At 49.1% G+C, this 19,011-nt stretch overlaps 1 protein-coding gene across 1 annotated transcript; it reads right to left on the bottom strand.

The window, feature by feature from the left end:
• Positions 1 to 1,466: 1,466 nt before the first annotated feature.
• POMC (proopiomelanocortin) lies at positions 1,467 to 11,395 on the bottom strand. The gene is made up of 3 exons (XM_030558410.1): positions 11,169 to 11,395; positions 6,599 to 6,752; positions 1,467 to 2,449 (listed from the first exon to the last, which is right to left on the bottom strand). Exons 2-3 carry the CDS (start codon positions 6,728 to 6,730, stop codon positions 1,799 to 1,801), a joined length of 783 nt encoding a protein of 260 aa, XP_030414270.1. The 5' UTR covers positions 6,731 to 6,752; positions 11,169 to 11,395; the 3' UTR covers positions 1,467 to 1,798.
• Between the last annotated feature and the right edge of the window lie 7,616 nt (positions 11,396 to 19,011).

The following is a 19,011-nucleotide window of genomic DNA, read 5'->3' as shown; positions in this document are numbered from 1 at the left end:
TGTTGTGTCAGTCTCTTCTGTAGGGAACGTTCGTCCCACAGATCCAACCTTGTGCCAATTTTCATAAACTCATGTCAGTATAAGATATGGCCTCCTTTCACCTCCCTTCCCAGGGACCAGTGCCTGCCTTAAGACATAAAGGGAACAATCTTTTTTGCCATATACTTTCACTGTTTCTTTGCTTTAACCCCTAGGAATATACCTGGTGGACAATCAGAGGAGTTGCTCTATTCCTATGGACCCCAAATCAGAATTCAACATATATATTTTATACTAATAACATTTTATCGAAGTATTAATTAAATGTTAACGTGCTAACTTGAGACCATGGGCGGAGACATTATGTAACTTTTTAACCATTGGCTAATGTGCTATTTTGTCTTGCTGCAAATCCTATCCCAGGATGTGGAACTGCCTACCCCGTCACTTTCCCCCGCCCATGGAAAATCTATATATTCTATTGTAATCAACTGATTGGCAGTGTCTCTGAGCCTAATAAGCAAGGTGACAATCTGCCACCGCTGTGTGTAATAAATTCCTATGCTTGACCTCTACACGGTGTGGATTTATGTCCTTCACTAGGTTTGACCTGATTCTAGCTAGATCAATGATATTATATAGATCCGGACCCAGGACAGATCCCTGTGAGACCCCACTTGATTTACCCTTCCAGCTTGACCTGTGAACCATTGATAACTACTTTCTGAGTACAACCTTATGATAGGTTCATCTAGGCTATATTTCCCTAGCTTGTTTATGAGAAGGACATGTGAGACATTATCAACAGTCTTACTAAAGTCCAGGTATATCTACTGCTTTCCTCCTATCCACAAGTCCTGTTACCCTGTCAAAGAAGAATACTAGGTTGGTTTGACATGATTTGTTCTTATCAAATCCATGGTGACTTATCACCTTATTATTTTTAGTTGTTTACAATTTGTTTTATTATTTGCTCCTTTATCTTTCTGGGTACCAAAGTGAAGCTGACTGATCTGTAATTCCCTGGGTTGTCCTTAGTCTCCTCTTTTATAGCTAGGTACTATATTTGCTCTTTTCCAGTCCTCTGGGATCTCTCCCACCCTCCACGAGTTCTCAGGAGATCATGACTGAGGTGCACTGGCAGAGCTGGGAGTGGAAAACCCAGGCCTAGAACATCAAGGAATTTGTTGCAAGTCTGGACTGATGTTTGTGAGATGTGCTGGAAATCAGCACAGTGCCTGCCCAGTCTGTCCCTATTCACTGTTCTTACATTGTGAAGGATTTAATACATTCACCAGTCCTGTCTATCGGCTTCCGAGTGTTGACTTTCAGGCTGTAGCTTGTCTCATCAACTTGAAAAGCACACTAACCTTTACCAAAGAAAGCAGCTCACGCCAGACAGAGCCAGAGACACTGCAGAGATCTGCTTAGCTTGCAAAACTGTATTATTATTTGAATCCATCATTTACAGTATTGTACAGCTTGTTTCAAATATGAAAATAATCTGGCAGGGCAAAACTAGATATGCACTCATCAAAGCATCTCTTTCCTCATATGTACAGTACGGATGTTTTTATTTCAATGGATTGATTTTTAATCTGTGCACATTCAAAGTCAGAATAAGAATGTGAAATCATTTCTAACAGCAAACTGCTTAATAATAATAATAATAATAATTAATAATTAGTAACAACATAATACATGATCATTGTAACTGTATCTAAATGAAACACATGCCAGTGGGATCTTGAAGCTAACTTGGGTCTCCTTGGGGATCTATTTGCAAATTACATCCCCACCCTCCACTCCCTCCCTCACCTTACTGGCCTTTCTTGTAGGCATTTTTGATGATGGCATTCTTAAAAAGAGTCATTAAAGGGGTCTGGCTGTTCTCCGATGTCATGAAGCCCCCATATCGCTTGTCTTTGGGTGGGGTGTTCCATCGGAAATGGTGCATCTTGTAGGAACCTCCATCTTTTTTCTTTTTCTCATCTGAGACCGTCTTTTCCTCTCTCTCTGGGCTTTCCAGAGACTCGAACTCGGGGTAGTCCCGTTCCTTAGAGAGGTCTCTTCTGAATTCCAGTGGGTAGCTCTCGGCGGACTCCTCTTCCACCCCGTTGGGATAGACCTTGATGGGTCTCCTCTTCCTGCCTACTGGCTTCCCCCATCGGAAATGCTCCATTGAGTAGGATCGTTTGCTGTCTTGCCTTTCGAGGGCAGCTCCTTCTTCTTCTTTGTCTCCTCTTTGGGCTGAGGAAGCATCAGAGAAGAAGCCAAAGAGGAGATTGCTGGGGATCTCTTCTCGCTTGTGGCCTGCGACGCTGCTGCTGTTCTTCCTGCCGAACTTGTTCCAGCGGAAGTGGCTCATGACGTACTTCCGGATGTTCTCAGACAGAGGCTGCAGGTGTCCATTGCCTGGGTACACAGGTGACTCTGCAGACAGGTCCAGTTTGCAGGCTTTGATGCACTCCTGGGTGAGGAGAAAGGAAATGCTTCAACTAGACACACATTTGCGATGTGGGGCTCATGTCATATAATGTCCAGGCATGGAGGTGACCTATGGGCCTTTCTATTTCTCTCTGTGAGTAACCGAACATAGAAGTGTTCTCAGCGTCGGCGCAGCTCTGTTTATTAATAGCACTAATACTCTGCAAACCCCTCAGGGTCTAAAACACTCTACAGAAAGTGAGCCGGGTCCTCAGCTGGTGTGAATTGCTATTGCTCTTCTGAAACCAATGGACCCATGCTGATTTACACCAGCTGAGGATCTGCCCATTCAGTCTCCCCTTGGGAGGCAGGTGTGTACTTTTATTTTCATTTTACAGAAGGTGAAACTGGGGCACAGAGAGGGGCAGTGACTTGCCCACGATCACACAGGGAGTCCTTAGAAGAGTTGGGCATAGAAGCCACATCTCTTAACTCCCAGTCCGAAGTGCTAACTGCACGACTGTGCTTTGCGTGGTATAAAGTAGACCCCTGAAGGGGAGAGAGCTGGGCGGAGACCTGGAGCACTTGTAGTCTGTGCGAGGGTGGGCTGTCTGGGGGGAAATGAAAGAACAACAACAGGAGCTGCCACGGTCCATGCAGCTCCTTCAATGATCCCAGCAAGCTGAGCAGCAGTCCAGGAGGGTGTGACCGGCAGAGCAACAGGCAGCTCTGCAGGAATTTATTACAGAGCAGACGGCATCACAGCACCAGATGCTGCAGTGCCTGAGAGTCCTGTGACCAAAGGGGCAACAGAGCCCAGGGAATTGGACTGTGAAAAATGGCTCTGGCAGACGGCCCAGGGGCCTTTCTCTGAACTGTTGAGCTGGAGGTTATGGCTGGGATAAGGCATTGTGGGCTTTGCGAGTGGCTTCTTCCCGGCCAGGCAAAGCACAAGCAACCCACAAGCCCCAACGCGAAGAACACTCCAGGGACTATGATACAGTCAAGGCAGCATCACTGATAGGCTGGGTCTGTTGTGGGAGGGATACCGGTAGAGATTTAGGGCTGCGAATTGGAGCTTCCACACACAGACTGGCTTACTAGGCTACAAGGCTGAGGCTGCAAAGCCAGGGGCTGGAGGAAAGGCTGGAGACGGTGGTTTTAGAGCAGTTTTTGCAGTCTTCCCAAGGCAGCAGGTGTCTGCGTGTGCTGGCACTGACCCTTGACTTTGGCCAGTGCAGTGACGCTCGCCAAAGAGTTCTTAGACGCTGATGTACCAGGAGAATAGTCTGTCCCCTGAGGGGACAGGAGATGGGGAAGGAGACTGTCGATGTCCAGGCAGGAAAAGGGAGAGAAAAAAGGCGGGAAGAGTCTAAGGGGTTGTCCTCCTCCACTAGCAGGAGAGAGAGTTTGTTACTGATGTGGGCACTCAGGATGTATAAAGAGACTGTCGGCATACAGACTGCAGGTTGGAAGAATTCTGAGGGTGGACTAGGGTGCCCAGAGGAAAATGAGTGTCTACCTGTAGGGTCAAAGTCATCAGGAAGTGGGTGAAGGGGTTAATGGATTCGGCAGCCAGAGTGCTTGTCCAAGCAGATCTGGGGAAACCCCATTGGATGCTGCCTGGGAGGGGATTGAAACTGGAATGCGTACATGAGGAAAGGAAACACTGCCCCTTAGCGAAAATCCACGTTGAGGTGAAGGGAAGGTTTAAATAGAAACAGGTGGGGATGGTGAAGGTTCGTTTTGGGAACTGACTGGAAACCCTTCGTTTTGATGGAAGGAGGAAACTCCTGGAGACCACAGACTTGTTTATGGGGTGTGAAACAAGAGACCGAAGAAGGGGCTGATCAAAAAGAAAGAGAAGAACCTAGCTAGGAAGATACAAACCAGGAAGGTCGGCAAGAGGAAAAAGAGTCTGGAGCAGAGGAAGAGCTGGCTAGAGAAGGAAGAAGAAATGGAAGTGAACAGAGCCTGGTGACTGAGACCTGCACGGGTTTAGCTGCTGAAGAAGAGGTCCCCCAGGCAGCCCCAGGAGCAGACCAGCAGGAGAAAGAGCCTTTGGCCAAACAGGGGCCAGAACAAAATGTGGCGGCGGATGAAAGGAGAACGGAACCAGTGGAGCCACCCGCGGCAGAGTACAGAGGAAGGTCAGCCCGTGGTATGAGGATGGAGGGGTGGAGACGGCCTCCTCCCACAGATTGTTCTTTCTGGGGCTGGAAAGCAGAGAACACCCTTCCAGGGGCTGGAAGAGCTGGGCCCAAGAGACAATAGAGCATCGGGGAAAAGAGAAGGAGGTGTGTCAAATCAGTAGCTAACTGCAGGTCCTGTCGCTCTAATACCCATCAGCATGTATGAACTGAGGCCTAGCTGGAAGGCAGGTCATTGACAGAAGGTGTCCATTAATTGAGCAGAGCAGCAGCTGAAGGGGTAATTGGAGGGGCAGCAGCCCCAGCAGGTGGGATTACCCAGCTGGACAAGAAGAAAGTGCAGGAGCAGCGGGCGCCTGAAGGAAGACAGTGGTAGACAGGACAGATGACTGCTAGGACTGCTTCCATCCCTGGAAGCACGTGGGAAGCTGGCTGTGGACTGTAGATGTGTGTTGTTAATGCTATAGACGAGGGCCTGCTGGAAGAATGCAACCAAACTTGGTGGTGGTGAAGGAGACCTGGAGTGGTTGTGGTCCGTAATTAAGGCCCGAAAGAGGGCAGCACCACAGCCAGCAGCTATTGCAAAAATTATATTGGTTAACGAGTGGTCAGATCCCGACATTCTCGCTCAGGTCGTTGACTGCAGCCCGCCTTATCCTATGCCTACTGAGCTGAGTGGGAGCTGTGATGGCTCAGCAGCTCTGTACGTCAGGCAGTGAGTACTCAGGTGCCTAACTAAAGCAGACATAGGCACCCAACTTTTGGCACCCTGGTGTGACAGTGTTGGTATAAATGACTAGCCCAAGGCCAAAGAGGGGAGTCAGTACCAGAGCTGGGGTTAACCCCCTCCTGCCTTCCTAGCCCACGCTGCCACTAGGTGTGGGTCCAGCCCCCTTCTTACCAGCCTTTGGCAAAGGGGCAAACCTTCAATTGGCTGAGGTTGTCAACCTAAAGAAGTGTCCACTTTGCCTGCTCAATAGACATCTCCTTGCACGTCTAGTGCCAGGTAACTCTCCCTTCCTCCATGGGGAGTGGGGGAGAAATGAAATCCTGCCCTTCCAGCAGATGGAGTCAGTCTCTTCCATCTCTAGCTCCAATGTGAGCACCCAGTTACCAATGAGCCATCTGCAGCTTAGGAACCTAAAAGCTAGCTAGCTAGGGAGAGCGCCTAATCTGGTGGTAGGCAGAGGGCGAAGGCTTTCTTGTCGCCCAGTTTGCGCAATGCAGAATGCAGGAGAGCAGGCAGGGAGTGGAAAACTCCCCTGCAATCTTTGCAAACCCCCTCACTGCAGGAGGTGACCGACCGCATGTTATTGTGTTTGCTGTGACAGGACCATCTCCTCTCAGCTGCTGGGAATCTGCCTTGCTCGAGTGCCTTCCCTGGCGCTATGCCCACTTACGCCAGCTGGCAATCTGGCTAAAAGGATAGATGGACATATTGCTCTGAGCAGCAGTGCAGCAGTTCTATGGCATACAGAGGGCCACGGTCACCTGTGAGCCACCCCAGGGACTCTCCCTATGTCCTCCCACAGCCTGCATCGCTGCAGCCACCAAGAACTTTACAAGCTTTCATGACTCTGCATCCACAGCACCTCTGCAGGGTAAGGGAATAGAATCACCCGCATTTTACCACAGGACAACTGAAGCCCACGGCGATGAAATGAACCGCCCAAGGTCTGCGACCGACCTGGGAATCTCCCAACTCCCAGTCCTGCACCTTGGCTGAAAACGCTCCTCCCTGCGCGGTCGGGCGGCTGGGCATGGGGGAGCTGTTTTACCAGGGCTTTCCCAGAGCTAATTTCTGATTTGCTTCCAGAAAGAGATGCCAAGAGTGGTTTGGTTTTTTAATGTATTTAATTCTGAGCGTGGCTCAGACGTTAGCAATGGGAAATATCTATTGTGCCTCCATCTACCCGGTTTAGAGCAGGACACGGCATCTTGTTCCTCTGCCACTCTCTCCCCAGAACCCGAGTCCCATTTTAGAGGCCTGACTGAGTCCCTCCCTCATGTTCCCCCTGAGAGCCCGGGGCCGAGCCACTCACCAGAAGGCCAGCTTCCGTGCTGAGCTCCTGACACCTGCTGCTCTGCCAGCACTGGCTGTTCACGCCACCGGCCGCATGAAAGAGCAGCATGCCCATGATCGCCAGCAGGCTGCTCCGGACGGGTTTCAGCATCTTCGGGATGGAGCTCGGAGTCCTGAGGAAACAGAACAGGTCGGGGTGATGCCAAGCGTAATCACTGCAACGCTTGTCGGCCACGCTGGCAGCTGTTAGCCGGCACCTTGACAGCAAGGCGAGTCCATCACGGATGCACAAGATGGACAGGAAAAGGGTTATGCGCAAGGAGCTCAGCAAACAGGTCCATTCAAATGTCGCTCCTGCACCAGGTTTGGGGAGAGAGTCCTGAGAAGATGTATCTGTTAGACCTGGGCCCAACTGCCAAATGAAAGCCGCCAGACTTAGGGGTTGGAGGCTTTCAGAATCTGAACCTGGGCCTGGGTCTGAATTTCGAAGTTTGGATCCTGTCTCTCTCTGCTCCACCTAGGCAAAATCACAAACATGACCCTCAACATCTGGGGGAGGGGCTAGCATTCAAACCCAGAACTGGAGTCAAGTTCCACATATGGCTTCTCTCTCTCTAATGCAGTGGTCCCCAAACTTTTTAACTCATGCTTCCTTTTACCACTGTCTGTGGCCCCCTCTTGGAGCCAGGAGTGAGGCTGCAGCTGGAAGTGGGGCCAGGAGTGGAGCTGGGTGGTGCTTCTTCCCTGCCCCCCATGGGGTCTAGCCCAGGCCCCAGCCGTGCCCCCCCCGAAGGTCTTCCAGGCCCCCTGAGGGTGCGGGCGTGCACCCCACAGTTTGGAGACCTCTCCTCTAATCAGTCCAATTTCCAATCTGAATATCAGCCGACTTTGGAAGGATGGGAGTTGGGTTTCCAGCCATGCTATAGAGCTTAGGGCTGCAGAAGGATGCTGGAGCTGAGTCCGAGCCCTGCCCAGCCAGCAGGAGCACATGGGATGTGCCCACGTGCCACAATATCATGCATGGCATAAATACGGGATGGATGGGCAGTGAGCCCCAGCACAGCTTTCAGGTATGGCAGGTACTCACAGCAGCTGAATTCCAGCTCAGCAGACAGGGATCCCAGCCCGATGCCCTGCTGGGAGGGATGCTATCCTGAATAGTATCCCGGCGACATTGGAGGTTTACACGTCACAAGTCATTGCTCAGACTCACTACAGGCAACGTCTGTTTGTAATAGAATGTTTTGGTTGGGCCGGTATGTAGGTAATGTAAAACACCCTGGTTCCATCCATGGAATTTTTAAATGCACCTTTTGATACATTTCCCCCACCCTGTTCCCTTTATCTCTTAAATCATGTAAAAAAAATTGGGGTGCAATAATGTATTCCATCGGCGTTTACTGGTTCCACTGCCTCTGGGGCTTGGAGCTGTTACAAAGCGGGTTGGTCCTCTGCTGGGGTAAATTATTGCTGCCTCACTGAAGCCGTGTTCTGTTGTACAAATACCCCGGGGGGGGGGGGGACTTCAATAGAGAGATGCCTGTTGACACCAGCTGAAGATCTGGCCCTGTATTTGTAGATAGTATCCATCTTAAGGGAGGTTATTCACAGACACCGGGTCTGGCAAAACTTCCCTTCTGCAGCGAGCAGCTTTTATAGGGAGGTGTAATGAGTTTAGCTCATCCTCTCTGCTCTGAGGCAGATTGCCTTAGTTCGGTGAAAGATACAGTTCCCCTCCTGTCATTTCTGCAGAACCATTGTAGCTAAATAAGAAGCATGCTCCATTCAAATCTAATCAGCATAATTACCAGCTACTGCCCCAGCTTTGCTTTTGTGCAGGAATTTTGCAATGTATATTCTTAAAGGAAAGCAGTTCTCTCACCCTGCAGTGCAGACAGCATATTAAAGGATTAGCACCATCCATTGTGATTCCAGTCTCTTTACCAATGGTAATGGTGTAGGAAGCAGAGAGAACACAACTTGGGTTTCGGATGCCCTGGAAGTACCAGCCAGTAGGGAAATCTTGGGATGTGAAAGTTACAGAGGGTATATATGGAGCCAGATTCAAATTTCTTGCCCTAAGAAGCACTTGAAGTGCATAGAAAATAACCCCCCTTCTCTGCGTCTGGAGTTCTTTGTTGTATGACACCAAGTTAAAGCTTTTACTTGAACGTTATTGCTGAAGTAATTAGCAGCGCTCACTGGACCTGTTTCTAATACTTTCATCTGAGGAACTAAAAGCGTGTTGCAGATACTAATGCAGGGGTAGGCAGTCTATGGCACGCATGCCGAAGGTGGCACACAAGCTGATTTTCAGTGGCATTCATACTGCCCGGTCCTGGCCACTGATCCAGGGGGATCTGCATTTTAATTTAATTCTAAATGAAGCTTCTTAAACAGTTTAAAAACCTTATTTACTTTACATACAACAATAGTTTAGTTATATATTATAGACTTATAGAAAGAGACCTTCTAAAAACGTTAAAATGTATTATTGGCATGCAAAACCTTAAATTAGAGTGAATAAATGAAGAATTGGCACAGCACTTCTGAAAGGTTGCCAACCCCTGCCTTACACCATGAGTGGTCTCATTGAAGTGAATGGACTAAAGTTCTATTTCATGTGAGAGAGGTAGGTCTGCACAAGGACCTTTCACCAATCCAGTATACCAGCAAAGCTCTCCTAGAATGGTTGCAGTGAGACCGGCAAGCTGTGCTTTGTGCTGGTAGAGTAAAACCACCTCTATGACTGAAACATGCCCTGACACCAGCCCATGTGAGTGACAGAGCTTTCTTGCTGGTACCGCTGTGTCTACGCTACCAGTTTTTGTCAGCAAAGCTCTGTCAATCAGGGATCATACATCTTCATACCCCTGTCCGACATGGGCTATATCTACCCTACAATCTTAAGTCAACCTATGTTAAGTCAACTTACAGCTACTGCATTAATTACTGCGGTGGCTGATGTCCACATTACAGTCCTCCTGTCAGTGGTGCACATCCTCACCAGGAGTGCTTCTACTGACTGAAAAGGAGCAGTGTGGGGAACTGAGAGCCAGGGCTGTCAGCCCCACACAACTCCCTATCGGGAGCCCAGCTGCCCCCTGGGACTTCTCACCTCCCCGCCAGAAGTAGGGGAAAGCCGCCTGGGGCGTCTCATCTCTGGTGGGGAGATCCATGCCCGGAGTTTGGCTGGCTGCTGTGCTCCTAGTGGGGAACAGGGAGTTGGGACTGCAGGGGGGCAGCAGGGAGTTGGAAGCCTGGGCAGCAGCTCAAGCCGGGACCCCAGTTGGGAGCGGAGACCTGGCAGTAGCCTGGCTGGGGAGATGAGCTGTGAAACTGACAAGATTGGCAGCCAACAGCTGATATAAGGAACTCAGTGTCTACACAGACACTGCATCACCCTAACTACACCAACATAAGCCCTAGGTCTCTTGTCAAGGTGGTTTTATTATGTCAGTATAGCAGGAGTATTACCTCAGCAGGAGGAGCATTTCAGCGAGTACATCTCCAGTTTTGTGGACAAAAGCTGACTTCTGTCAACAAAATTGTGTAGTGTAGACAAGGCCATAGTTATGCTGGCAGAAGTCTGTAGTGTAGACCTGGTCTAAAGTTCTCTCTCTTTCTGGCCCTGGTGGTTTTCCCTGAACGTGGGGAATTTTTGTTGGCTATGATTGTTTCTTTAACTTGACTGAACGAACATCATTGCCACGTTATCATAAACACCGTTAACAGATTCCTCTCAGTTTAGACACCACAAGACATTAATTGGTTGGGAAGCAATGACTTGCAGCTAGGACATGGGGATGCTTTTAATAAAGCTGGTTATAAAAGAGAAGAGATCAGCCCCAAAGAAAAAAAAGTCCTCTCCTGATCTTTTGTCAGCGTGCAACCACCGGTAAATTTTGACATTATTAAGGAGGGTGAGAAAGTACAGAAGGTCTTGGAGCTGTGGACAGAGACAGTGCAGGGGTTTGTAATATATTTAGAAAACAGAACAATCTACGGCAAAATAGAGGAACAATGAAAAAATAAAGGCTTTAGGTAAGAATTTATTAAATATTTAGGTCCAAGGAAGAATGGGGAGAGGGGCTTAGTTGATAGGGTTTTTTTGGGGGGGGGGAGGGTTGTGTTTACTGGCTTTCTTTTGCAGTTAAATCACTGACCACGAGTAATTTATCTTCACATGCGAATGAATTGTAACATAGCTCTAATATTAACCATTTCCCCTTAGAGCAAAGAGGGCTTAGCAGTCAAGTGTCATTCCTTCGAGACTCACGTCACAAATTGGGACTATCAGTCCTGAGTTGATCCCATTCAAAAATATGCCATCGAAAGAAGCCGGCTGGTGGGAATACAGGGTTATGTCCTCTGGTAGCTTTATAGCTCCCTGGTATGACAGATTCCTTTAAATCACACCTGATGTGAAATATTTCTGCTGGTTACAGATAAAGGACAATAGCTTGTTCTTTATCAAGGCGAGGAACAGAGCCATAAGACAATGCCCCCGTGCTCCTGTCTTAATGGGAGTGAAGAAAAGATCAGAGCAGAAGGAATACAGAGGAAGGGCTGGAGTCGTTCCGACTTACCTGTTGCTGTGCAGTGTGATCTTGGCTTCTCAGTCTGATGCCTCACTCTTCGTCTCCGTGAGCGACTGTAGCTCCCAGCTGCAGCCCCAGCTCTTTTTATACCAAAGGCTGGGCTTTGTGCAGGGCGTTTCATCCAAGATAACCTTCTGGACAGACCTTTTGAAGCAATTGTAAAACGTCTGGGAGAAGGGGGCGTGTGGGGTGGGGATATGGGCAAAGATGCCAGTGACGAGGGAATGTTCCAGGTGTGGAACAGAACAAAAGATTAGCAAACTGTGTCTGGAAGACAAACGTTTGCTGGATCTATCCCCATGGTAAATGGGGAGAGATTAGCGTCTCCCTGTGAGCAGGAACTCCGGGTGGAGCATGGTAAAGTTTTCCAGTCATGCTTGCTAATCACATTTCCAGAGCAGAGATAGCAGGTTTTAATTAAAAGTCAAACGCCCCTTTGGAGCAGGTATTAGTGAGCAATAAAGGTATCACTTCTGGATCCTGGTGCTGTTTATTACATGCACGTTGGTGGGGTCGTTAGTCACTGTTCAGTCTCAGACGCAGGGCTCCAGGGGGCTTTGCAGATTTTTGTTTGTCTTTAGCAGAAAAAAAATTGTTCTCCTGCATTTTAAAAAGTGAATATTGTGCTGGCGAAAGGTGGCGGGTCGACAGCTCTGGGCCACATGGAACAGGTCCAACATGGACAGGGGCAGTGCAAACTCCCCCATGTTATCAACCCTAGCTGGAGGCCAGAGGAGAAATTCCGTCTCTATGGCCCAATCAATTCTTGGCCCCTCTGCTGAGATTGTCAGCCAGGAGATCAGCCGGAGCTAATTATTGGTTTTGAGGTGTGGACACTGGGAGATGGACTGGGACCAACCAGACTTGTGACACTCTAATAGGGCTGGTCTTGGATGTTGGATGTTTAAAATATGTTCTTGTTGGCATTGCGGTAGCGTCTAGGAATCTCCATCAAGGAGCAAGGCCTGTTATCATAGAATCATAGAAGATTAGGGTTGGAAGGGACCTCAAGGGGTCATCTAGTCCAACCCCCTGCTCAAAGCAGGAACAACCCCAACTAAACCATCCCAGCCAGGACTTTGTCAAGCCTGACCTTAAAAACCTCTAAGGATGGAGATTCTACCACCTTCCTAGGTAACTCATTCCAGTGCTTCATCACCCTCCTTGTGAAATAGTTTTTCCTAATATCCAACCTAAACCTCCCCCACTGCAACTTGAGACCATTGCTCCTTGTTCTGTTATGGCCAAGTAAAGAGGAAAGTCCTTCCCTTACAGTGCTTACAGTCAACATGTCAGACCTCAAGAGGTGGGTACCCTAGACAAATGTGGTGGGAGCTATTGGAACTCAATCAAGAAATCTCAGCTTGCATCAACTTCTTTTATGCCCAATGCCTTGTAAGGTAGCGTGACTCTGAGGTGACCTTTCACCTCCAGTGCTTGTGGCCTTGTTTAGATGACCACTGACAAGATGGCATCTTGCCGCCGTGCCCCTTTTGTGCTCACTTTCCACAAACATCCCTGAACAATGGAGTTTATTTCAGACATGACTGTCAAATGTGGCCTCCTAGTTTGCCCAGGCAAACAACTGCGCTGCACAAATATTAAGGGATGCTTTATTTAGTTTTATAATGATTCTGTCCGGAGCGGAATGAATGCCATGTGACTTCTTGGCCAATGCCAAATAACCAGCGCAGCCTGAATTTTGACTCCCAAGTACTGGATGCTCCTCGCAGACCATCTGCGACAGATCCACAGAGGGAAAGAAAATTGGGGGAAAAAAATAACATAAAACTGAATATTTAATAAATTGATGGACACTGTGACTTCTCCAGCGACAGTTAACCAACAGAAAATGAGGCAAAATGTGACCATTACATTCTGCCTAGTGCATTGTTTGCATTGCTCTTAGTTCTTTACTTTTTCTTCTTACTTCATTGACTGTGATGGAAATTTGCCTTAGGGACAGACTCTGACGTGTCCTGCACCTCTTTACTTCCCTCTGGTGGCTACCTGCCTTGGTTTTCTCTGAGTCACAGCCTGCTTCTTGGATTGCTCCTGCGGCTGCTTCACGGTGCTCTGCTCTGTACTGCGGCTCTGATCCCCCAGCAATAACCGTGTGAGGCCTTTTGGAAGCTTTCTGGGTGAAAGCCACTGTCTAAAGCATAGGCTACTCTCACAGTTGTCTCCTGCTCCAGTTTTACCTGGTTTAATTTTAGCTCAGTTCATGCCATCAGCTGACCCTCTCCTTTTAAAATCCAGAAGTCCTGCTCGGAGACATCCCATAGGCAATTCATCTCTACGGCAATGCACATAATGACTTTAGCTGCCTCCACTGTCAGTGCCACGTCCCCTGCTGTGAAATTCTTTTCCTTGACAGAAGAGCAATTCTGAGACATTTTAGGAGCCCAATCGATTGCTAAAAGATGTTCATGATTTTCACTTTAAAGGATCCTCCATCATCATCATCAAGCCGCTCTGAGCTTTTTATTTTTATAGGGAAGCTCAGAAATCAATTTACTAGGTTCCAAATCCTTATTGATTGAGCCATTTACAGGGGAAACGCGAAGGTAAAGTACCACATGGCAATAATGTTTCCAGTCTGTGCTGAATGCCTCCAGTGCACGCAGCCCAAGGAGGGTACCCACCAGGGATGAGATTTTCACTTCAGAGCTCAGAGCCAGCCCCCACCCCAGAGCTGAGCCTCTGCTATTACCATTTCCTTCCCTTTCGCATTAGAATAGAGATGGGTTCCAGTGCAAAGTTTGGACTTTAGATCCAAATTCCCGTTGTTCAAAGGCGTTCAGCTGCAGGCCTCTTGTAAAAAAGAAAGGAGTCTGATCCTCAGTGTGTGGGACGTGGCATTGCTTAACTGACATTAAAGTGAGGTGGAAAGAGTGCTGTAACTAATTCACTGTGAATTTTCCCGAACTTGACATTTTTTTGCCAGTTTTGTGTTTACGCCAAGTGTGGAATTTAAGCTGTATTGTGAATAGGCACAGAAAAGTCACCTGGGGTTGTTTCTGGTCACTGAAGGCTTGAGTAAAGGCCCTATAATCCCGTTTCTAGTGTGAATGGTCACAGAAAGTGAATGTAAAATTGTCCTTCCGCAAGACTTTGAGCGCTGCCACTGGAGATCCTCTTCTGTTAAGCATTTTTGTCAGCGAGACCTGACTGCACAAAGTTGTGGGACATGGACCCAAAGGGGGAGTGGACCCAGAGGAAATTATTGTATTAAGTTGTGTGAGCAGAGATTCACAGAAACCGGCCAAAGGGAGCTGCAGGGACGGCGCTTGTGGGCGCGGGCAGCACACGGAGCCACCCTCCACCCCCACCAGGGGCTGAAGAGACGTGCCAGCAGCCGACTGCTTCCAGGAGTGGCATGGGGCCACGGCATGCAGGCAGCCTGCCTGAGCCGTGCTACACTGCTGGCCTGGAGCCAGCTGTGGTAAGTGCCTCCCGGCCGGAGCCTACACCTCGCATCCGCTCCTGTACTCCAACCCCCTGACCCAGATCAGAATCCCCTCCTGCACCAAACTCCCTCCCAGAGCCTACATCCCTCACCCACCGCTGCACCCCAACACTCTGTCCCAGCTTGGAGCCCCCTCCTGCACCCAAACTCCCTCCCAGAATGAAACTAATATAACAGCTGGTCTAAGGTAAGATGCAGGTTATTCTGAATTAATTTAACTATATTCTATATGTTTTAAGACAGAACTGTAACCACAGAACGGCTTATGTTAATTAAAAGGCAAGTTTAGTATAGCGTTAATAGCCTCAATGCCAGAATTGTGATCATTTCATTTTAAATTAGAAAAAAGACTTGAATACAGGGGCCCCACAAAATCTAATACCCCGGGCCCACAGGAGAGTTAATCCGATCCTGGGTGTAGGGACCCGCAGATCTCCATTTTGTCCCGGATATTTTTAGTAAGTCAGGGATAAGTCACGGCTTCCATGAATTTTTCTTTTTTGCCCATGACCTGTCCGTGACTTTTACTAAAAATATCCATGATAAAATCTTAGCCTTACCCATTGCCCAGTGGCTGGGGGATGTGCCTACAATGTGAATAACCTAAATTCAAACCCCTTCTCCACCTAAGGCAGAGGGAGGAAGTCAACTAAACCTGCTCAGAGTCCTCTGCTGCCAGGCCTTTTGCAGCTGCCCCCCCAAATCCATTTGTGGTTGAACGAAACATGTTTTGTTCAACCGCAAACTGATTTTTTTTTGTTTCACTGAAATGGTTTGTGTTTTTTAGATTTGGTTTCACCTGATATAAAATCTTTTTGGAACTGCCAGTGAATGAAAAAATCCAATCTTCACTCAGCTCTACCAAAGAGCCATCCGGCGGTGATTTTTGGTCCTTACCAACATGGGCTGAATTTACACCTGTGATCTAGAGATAAAGGGTCTTTTCTCTGTTTGCAGCCTGCTGACCCACCAGTCCCATTGTGTCATGTGTCTGTACTCATTATATGCATTCCTTTGGGGGACCCGAGTATCAGAGATGCTGAGTGCCTGCAGCTGCTGTTGACTTGGGACGTTAGGAATACTCAGCACCAGGGTTTTAATATGTTAGTTATTTCCTGGTTTCCCATTCCAGGCTTCTAAATGCAGTGGCGTGCCGCGACGCTTTTAGCCAGGCATACACCTCTACGCTTGGGAGTACATGCAAGGTCACGCTAGGCAGAGAACGCCGTTTTGTGGCTGGAGGGAATTGTCCCATGGGCACCACCTGTCATGGGGCATACAATGAATGTCTAAATGGCCCTAGCTCATCCTGCTTTCCTTTTTCTCCTCTGACTTTAAAGTGTATTTTTTTTCATATCTTGGATAACAGCAGGAAAATCAGGATTTATTTTTATTTCAGAAGATTTTCTTTGAAAGCCATGGCACGTTTGAGTGATTACCCACTTGGAAATCAACTGGTTCCTAGGCACATGGGGGCAATGTAAAAACCAAGATAACTGGACAGGCATCTAGGAGGGGACAGGAGAGCAGAGCGAGTCCCAGCCTGGCCCCCTCCCCACTCAATGGAATATCTCTTCCCTCTGTCTGGTCTCTGTACCCTTGCCGCTGGGTACCTCTGGCCGGGGTGGAAGCAACTGAGGTCCCAGAGCATCTCTGTGCTAGGAGGCAGCGAGTGGTGCTTAGTTCACAGACGTTGGCTGCCATGTTGTGGCACCAAACGGGGAGGCCTCAGATGATGGCAGAAGGATGAGACCCTGGAGGGAGAGAGAGAGGCGTTGTCTGCAGTGGCTTGGTGTTGCTAGGGCTAAGGCAGCCCCTTGTCTGGCAGGGCGGATGTGTTAGTGGGGGCTGGTGTCTGCGTGGACCTGGGACCTAATTAGCCAGGTAATTTCTGGCCTTTCAGTGAAGGGCATTTTAATTTGGATAACAAGTCGCATCCTGGTGTGAATGAGCCCCATGCCAGACGGTGTTTCTGACAGCTTTGTTCAAATCCAGCCGGCCTGCGTAGAAGCAGGAGATGGGATGATCTGCTGCACAGGGGAACAAATCAAGCCTGTGGTAGAGTCATAAACAACAGAGGCAGCTGTGCCAGCAATCACACCATCCTGGCAGCTGATCGTTCTCAGGGCGGGGAGCCAAGCAGGGCCCCCGCAGTGCTAATCCAGGCATAGCACTAAGCATGGGCTATTAGCAGCACACACTTCCTGTAGGCAGGGGCACCAACATAACATGGGTGTAGCAACCGCCAGGCCCTTTGGCAAAGGCAGGGCAGGCAGGCACATGCGGATCTGGGGGTGACTGTGGAGGCCTTTGATTGGGGCCATCAGTCAGTGTGTCAACTCCTCTGTAGCTTCTCTAGCATTCTCCCTGGAGGCACGATGAAGGTGGGACAGGTAAAGGGGGCCGAGGTGCGTGTGGATGGATGGATGGATGGTGGTTTCCTGTTTAAAGAGAGGGTGTGTGGAAACCCTCATGATGTGCTCCAGCCAAGGGAGACGCAGAGCAAGCAGAGATGAAATTCTCGCCCCGGGGCTCTGTCATCATGTAGCCCCATCTCATGCCAGGTTGGTGCACGAGCAGCAAATGCCACAACTGCCCTTCTGCAGTGGGGGACCCTGACTCGGGCTTACCGTGCCTGCAGGTTTGGTGGTACTTTCTCAACTGGCATTGGAGGCAGGGGCAACACTGAGGGATTCCTCATGATTCCCCTCCTTCAGCCATCACCCTCAGCTCAGAGGCCGGGCAAGGAGCGTGTGGGGAAGAATCCCAGTACAGGAGGTGGTAACCCCTGAGAAAAAATACTAATTTAGAGCAACCTGGATCGCTTGACAAACTGGGCTCAAGCAACCAATATATGTTTTTAAATGGCTAAATTTAAATGTGTACTTCTGGGAACAAAGGATCCAGGCCATACTTACAGGGGAGCTCTATCCTGGGAAGCAGGAACTCTGAAAAAGATATAGGGGGCATGATGGATAATTGGCAGAACATATTCTCCCAGCATGATACTATAGCCAAAAGAGCTAATATGGGATGCATAGATAGGAGGATTTTGAACAGGAGTGCAGAGGTAATTTCACATCTGTGTGTGGCACTGGTGTGACTGCTGCTGGAACAGTATCCTGTTCTGGCGCCCACAATTCAAGAAGGATGCTGACAAATTGCAGAGCGTTCAGAGAAGAGCCAGGAGAATGATTAAAGGATTAGAAAACCTGGCTCAGAGTGACAGTCTCAAAGAGCTCAATCGGTTTAGCTTACCAGTGAGAAGATTATGGGGTGACTGGATCCCAGTCTATAAGTACCTACACGGGGAACAAATATTTAATCGTGGGCTCTTCAATTTAGCAGAGACAGGTCTAACACGATCCAATGGCTGGAGGATGAAACTAGACACGTTGAGACTAGAAATAAGGTATAAATTTTTAACAGTGAAAGTAATTAATCTTTGGTGGATTCTCCATCACTGATCATATTTTAAATCCTGTTTAGATGTTTGTCTAAAAGGTCTTCCCTAGGAATAATCGGGGGCAGTTCTCTGGCCTGTGTTATACAGGCGGTCAGACTAGATTATCACAGTGGTTCTGGGAGTCACCATGCGCTAATCCCCCATCTGGCAGCTCACACACAGCTGCTGGGACCAGGACCCTATGGGGGCCAAGTGGGGCACAGGCCCCCCACTCCCCCATGCACTCTGACTGGGAGAGCTCCAAGGGTCTGATTGGGCTGCAGCCTCTATTCAAGCTGGGGAGGGATAGCTTGGTGGTTTGAGCATTGGCCTGCTAAACCCAGGGTTGTGAGTTCAATCCTTGAGGGGGACGTTTGGAGAACTGGGGTAAAAATCTGGGGATTGCTCCTGCTTTGAGCAGGGGGTTGGACTAGATGACCTCCTGAGGTCCCTTCCAGCCCTATGATTCTATGTCTGACTAGTTGTGTTCCACCCTGCCATGGACTGATAGTCTGATATCCTGACTTGGCCTGAGTCCTGGTAGCTGCCTCCTGGTTCCTGCCCTCCTCTACTGTCACCTGGTCCCAGTCTCCTGGCATCTGCTTTGTTGCTTAACTCTGATCTCCTGGCGTTCCAACCTGGCCTGGCTCCTGGGCCCATGCCTGATGCTAACCCTAGGCTAGGCTGCCCATTGTGGATGGTACGTGAATGTGTCTTTGGGGCAGACTAGCCCATGGGCCCTTCTGCTCTGCCCGAGGCCCCACCCCTTCTGCCCCATCTCCTGATGGAGCCCAAAGCACACACCCTTGTGCAGCCACTGCCCCCCATGCACCCCCAGCACCAGTGCACTGGGCAGGCAGCATGACTGGAGTGCCCTCAGTGCTGGGCGGGCCGGGTAGCGTGGTCCCAGGGACAGG

This window comes from Gopherus evgoodei, chromosome 3, assembly GCF_007399415.2.
Source record: "Gopherus evgoodei ecotype Sinaloan lineage chromosome 3, rGopEvg1_v1.p, whole genome shotgun sequence".
In the NCBI taxonomy this organism is placed as follows: domain Eukaryota; kingdom Metazoa; phylum Chordata; order Testudines; family Testudinidae; genus Gopherus; species Gopherus evgoodei.
This window is presented reverse-complemented; position numbering and strand designations above follow the sequence as displayed.

Excerpts from the sequence above, each read along its gene's own strand:
- POMC (XM_030558410.1), bottom strand. The coding sequence starts at position 6,730 with ATGCTGAAACCCGTCCGGAGCAGCCTGCTGGCGATCATGGGCATGCTG. Across the intron at positions 2,450-6,598 it reads GCACGGAAGCTGGCCTTCTG|GAGTGCATCAAAGCCTGCAA; the intron begins GTGAGTGGCTCG and ends CTCCTCACCCAG.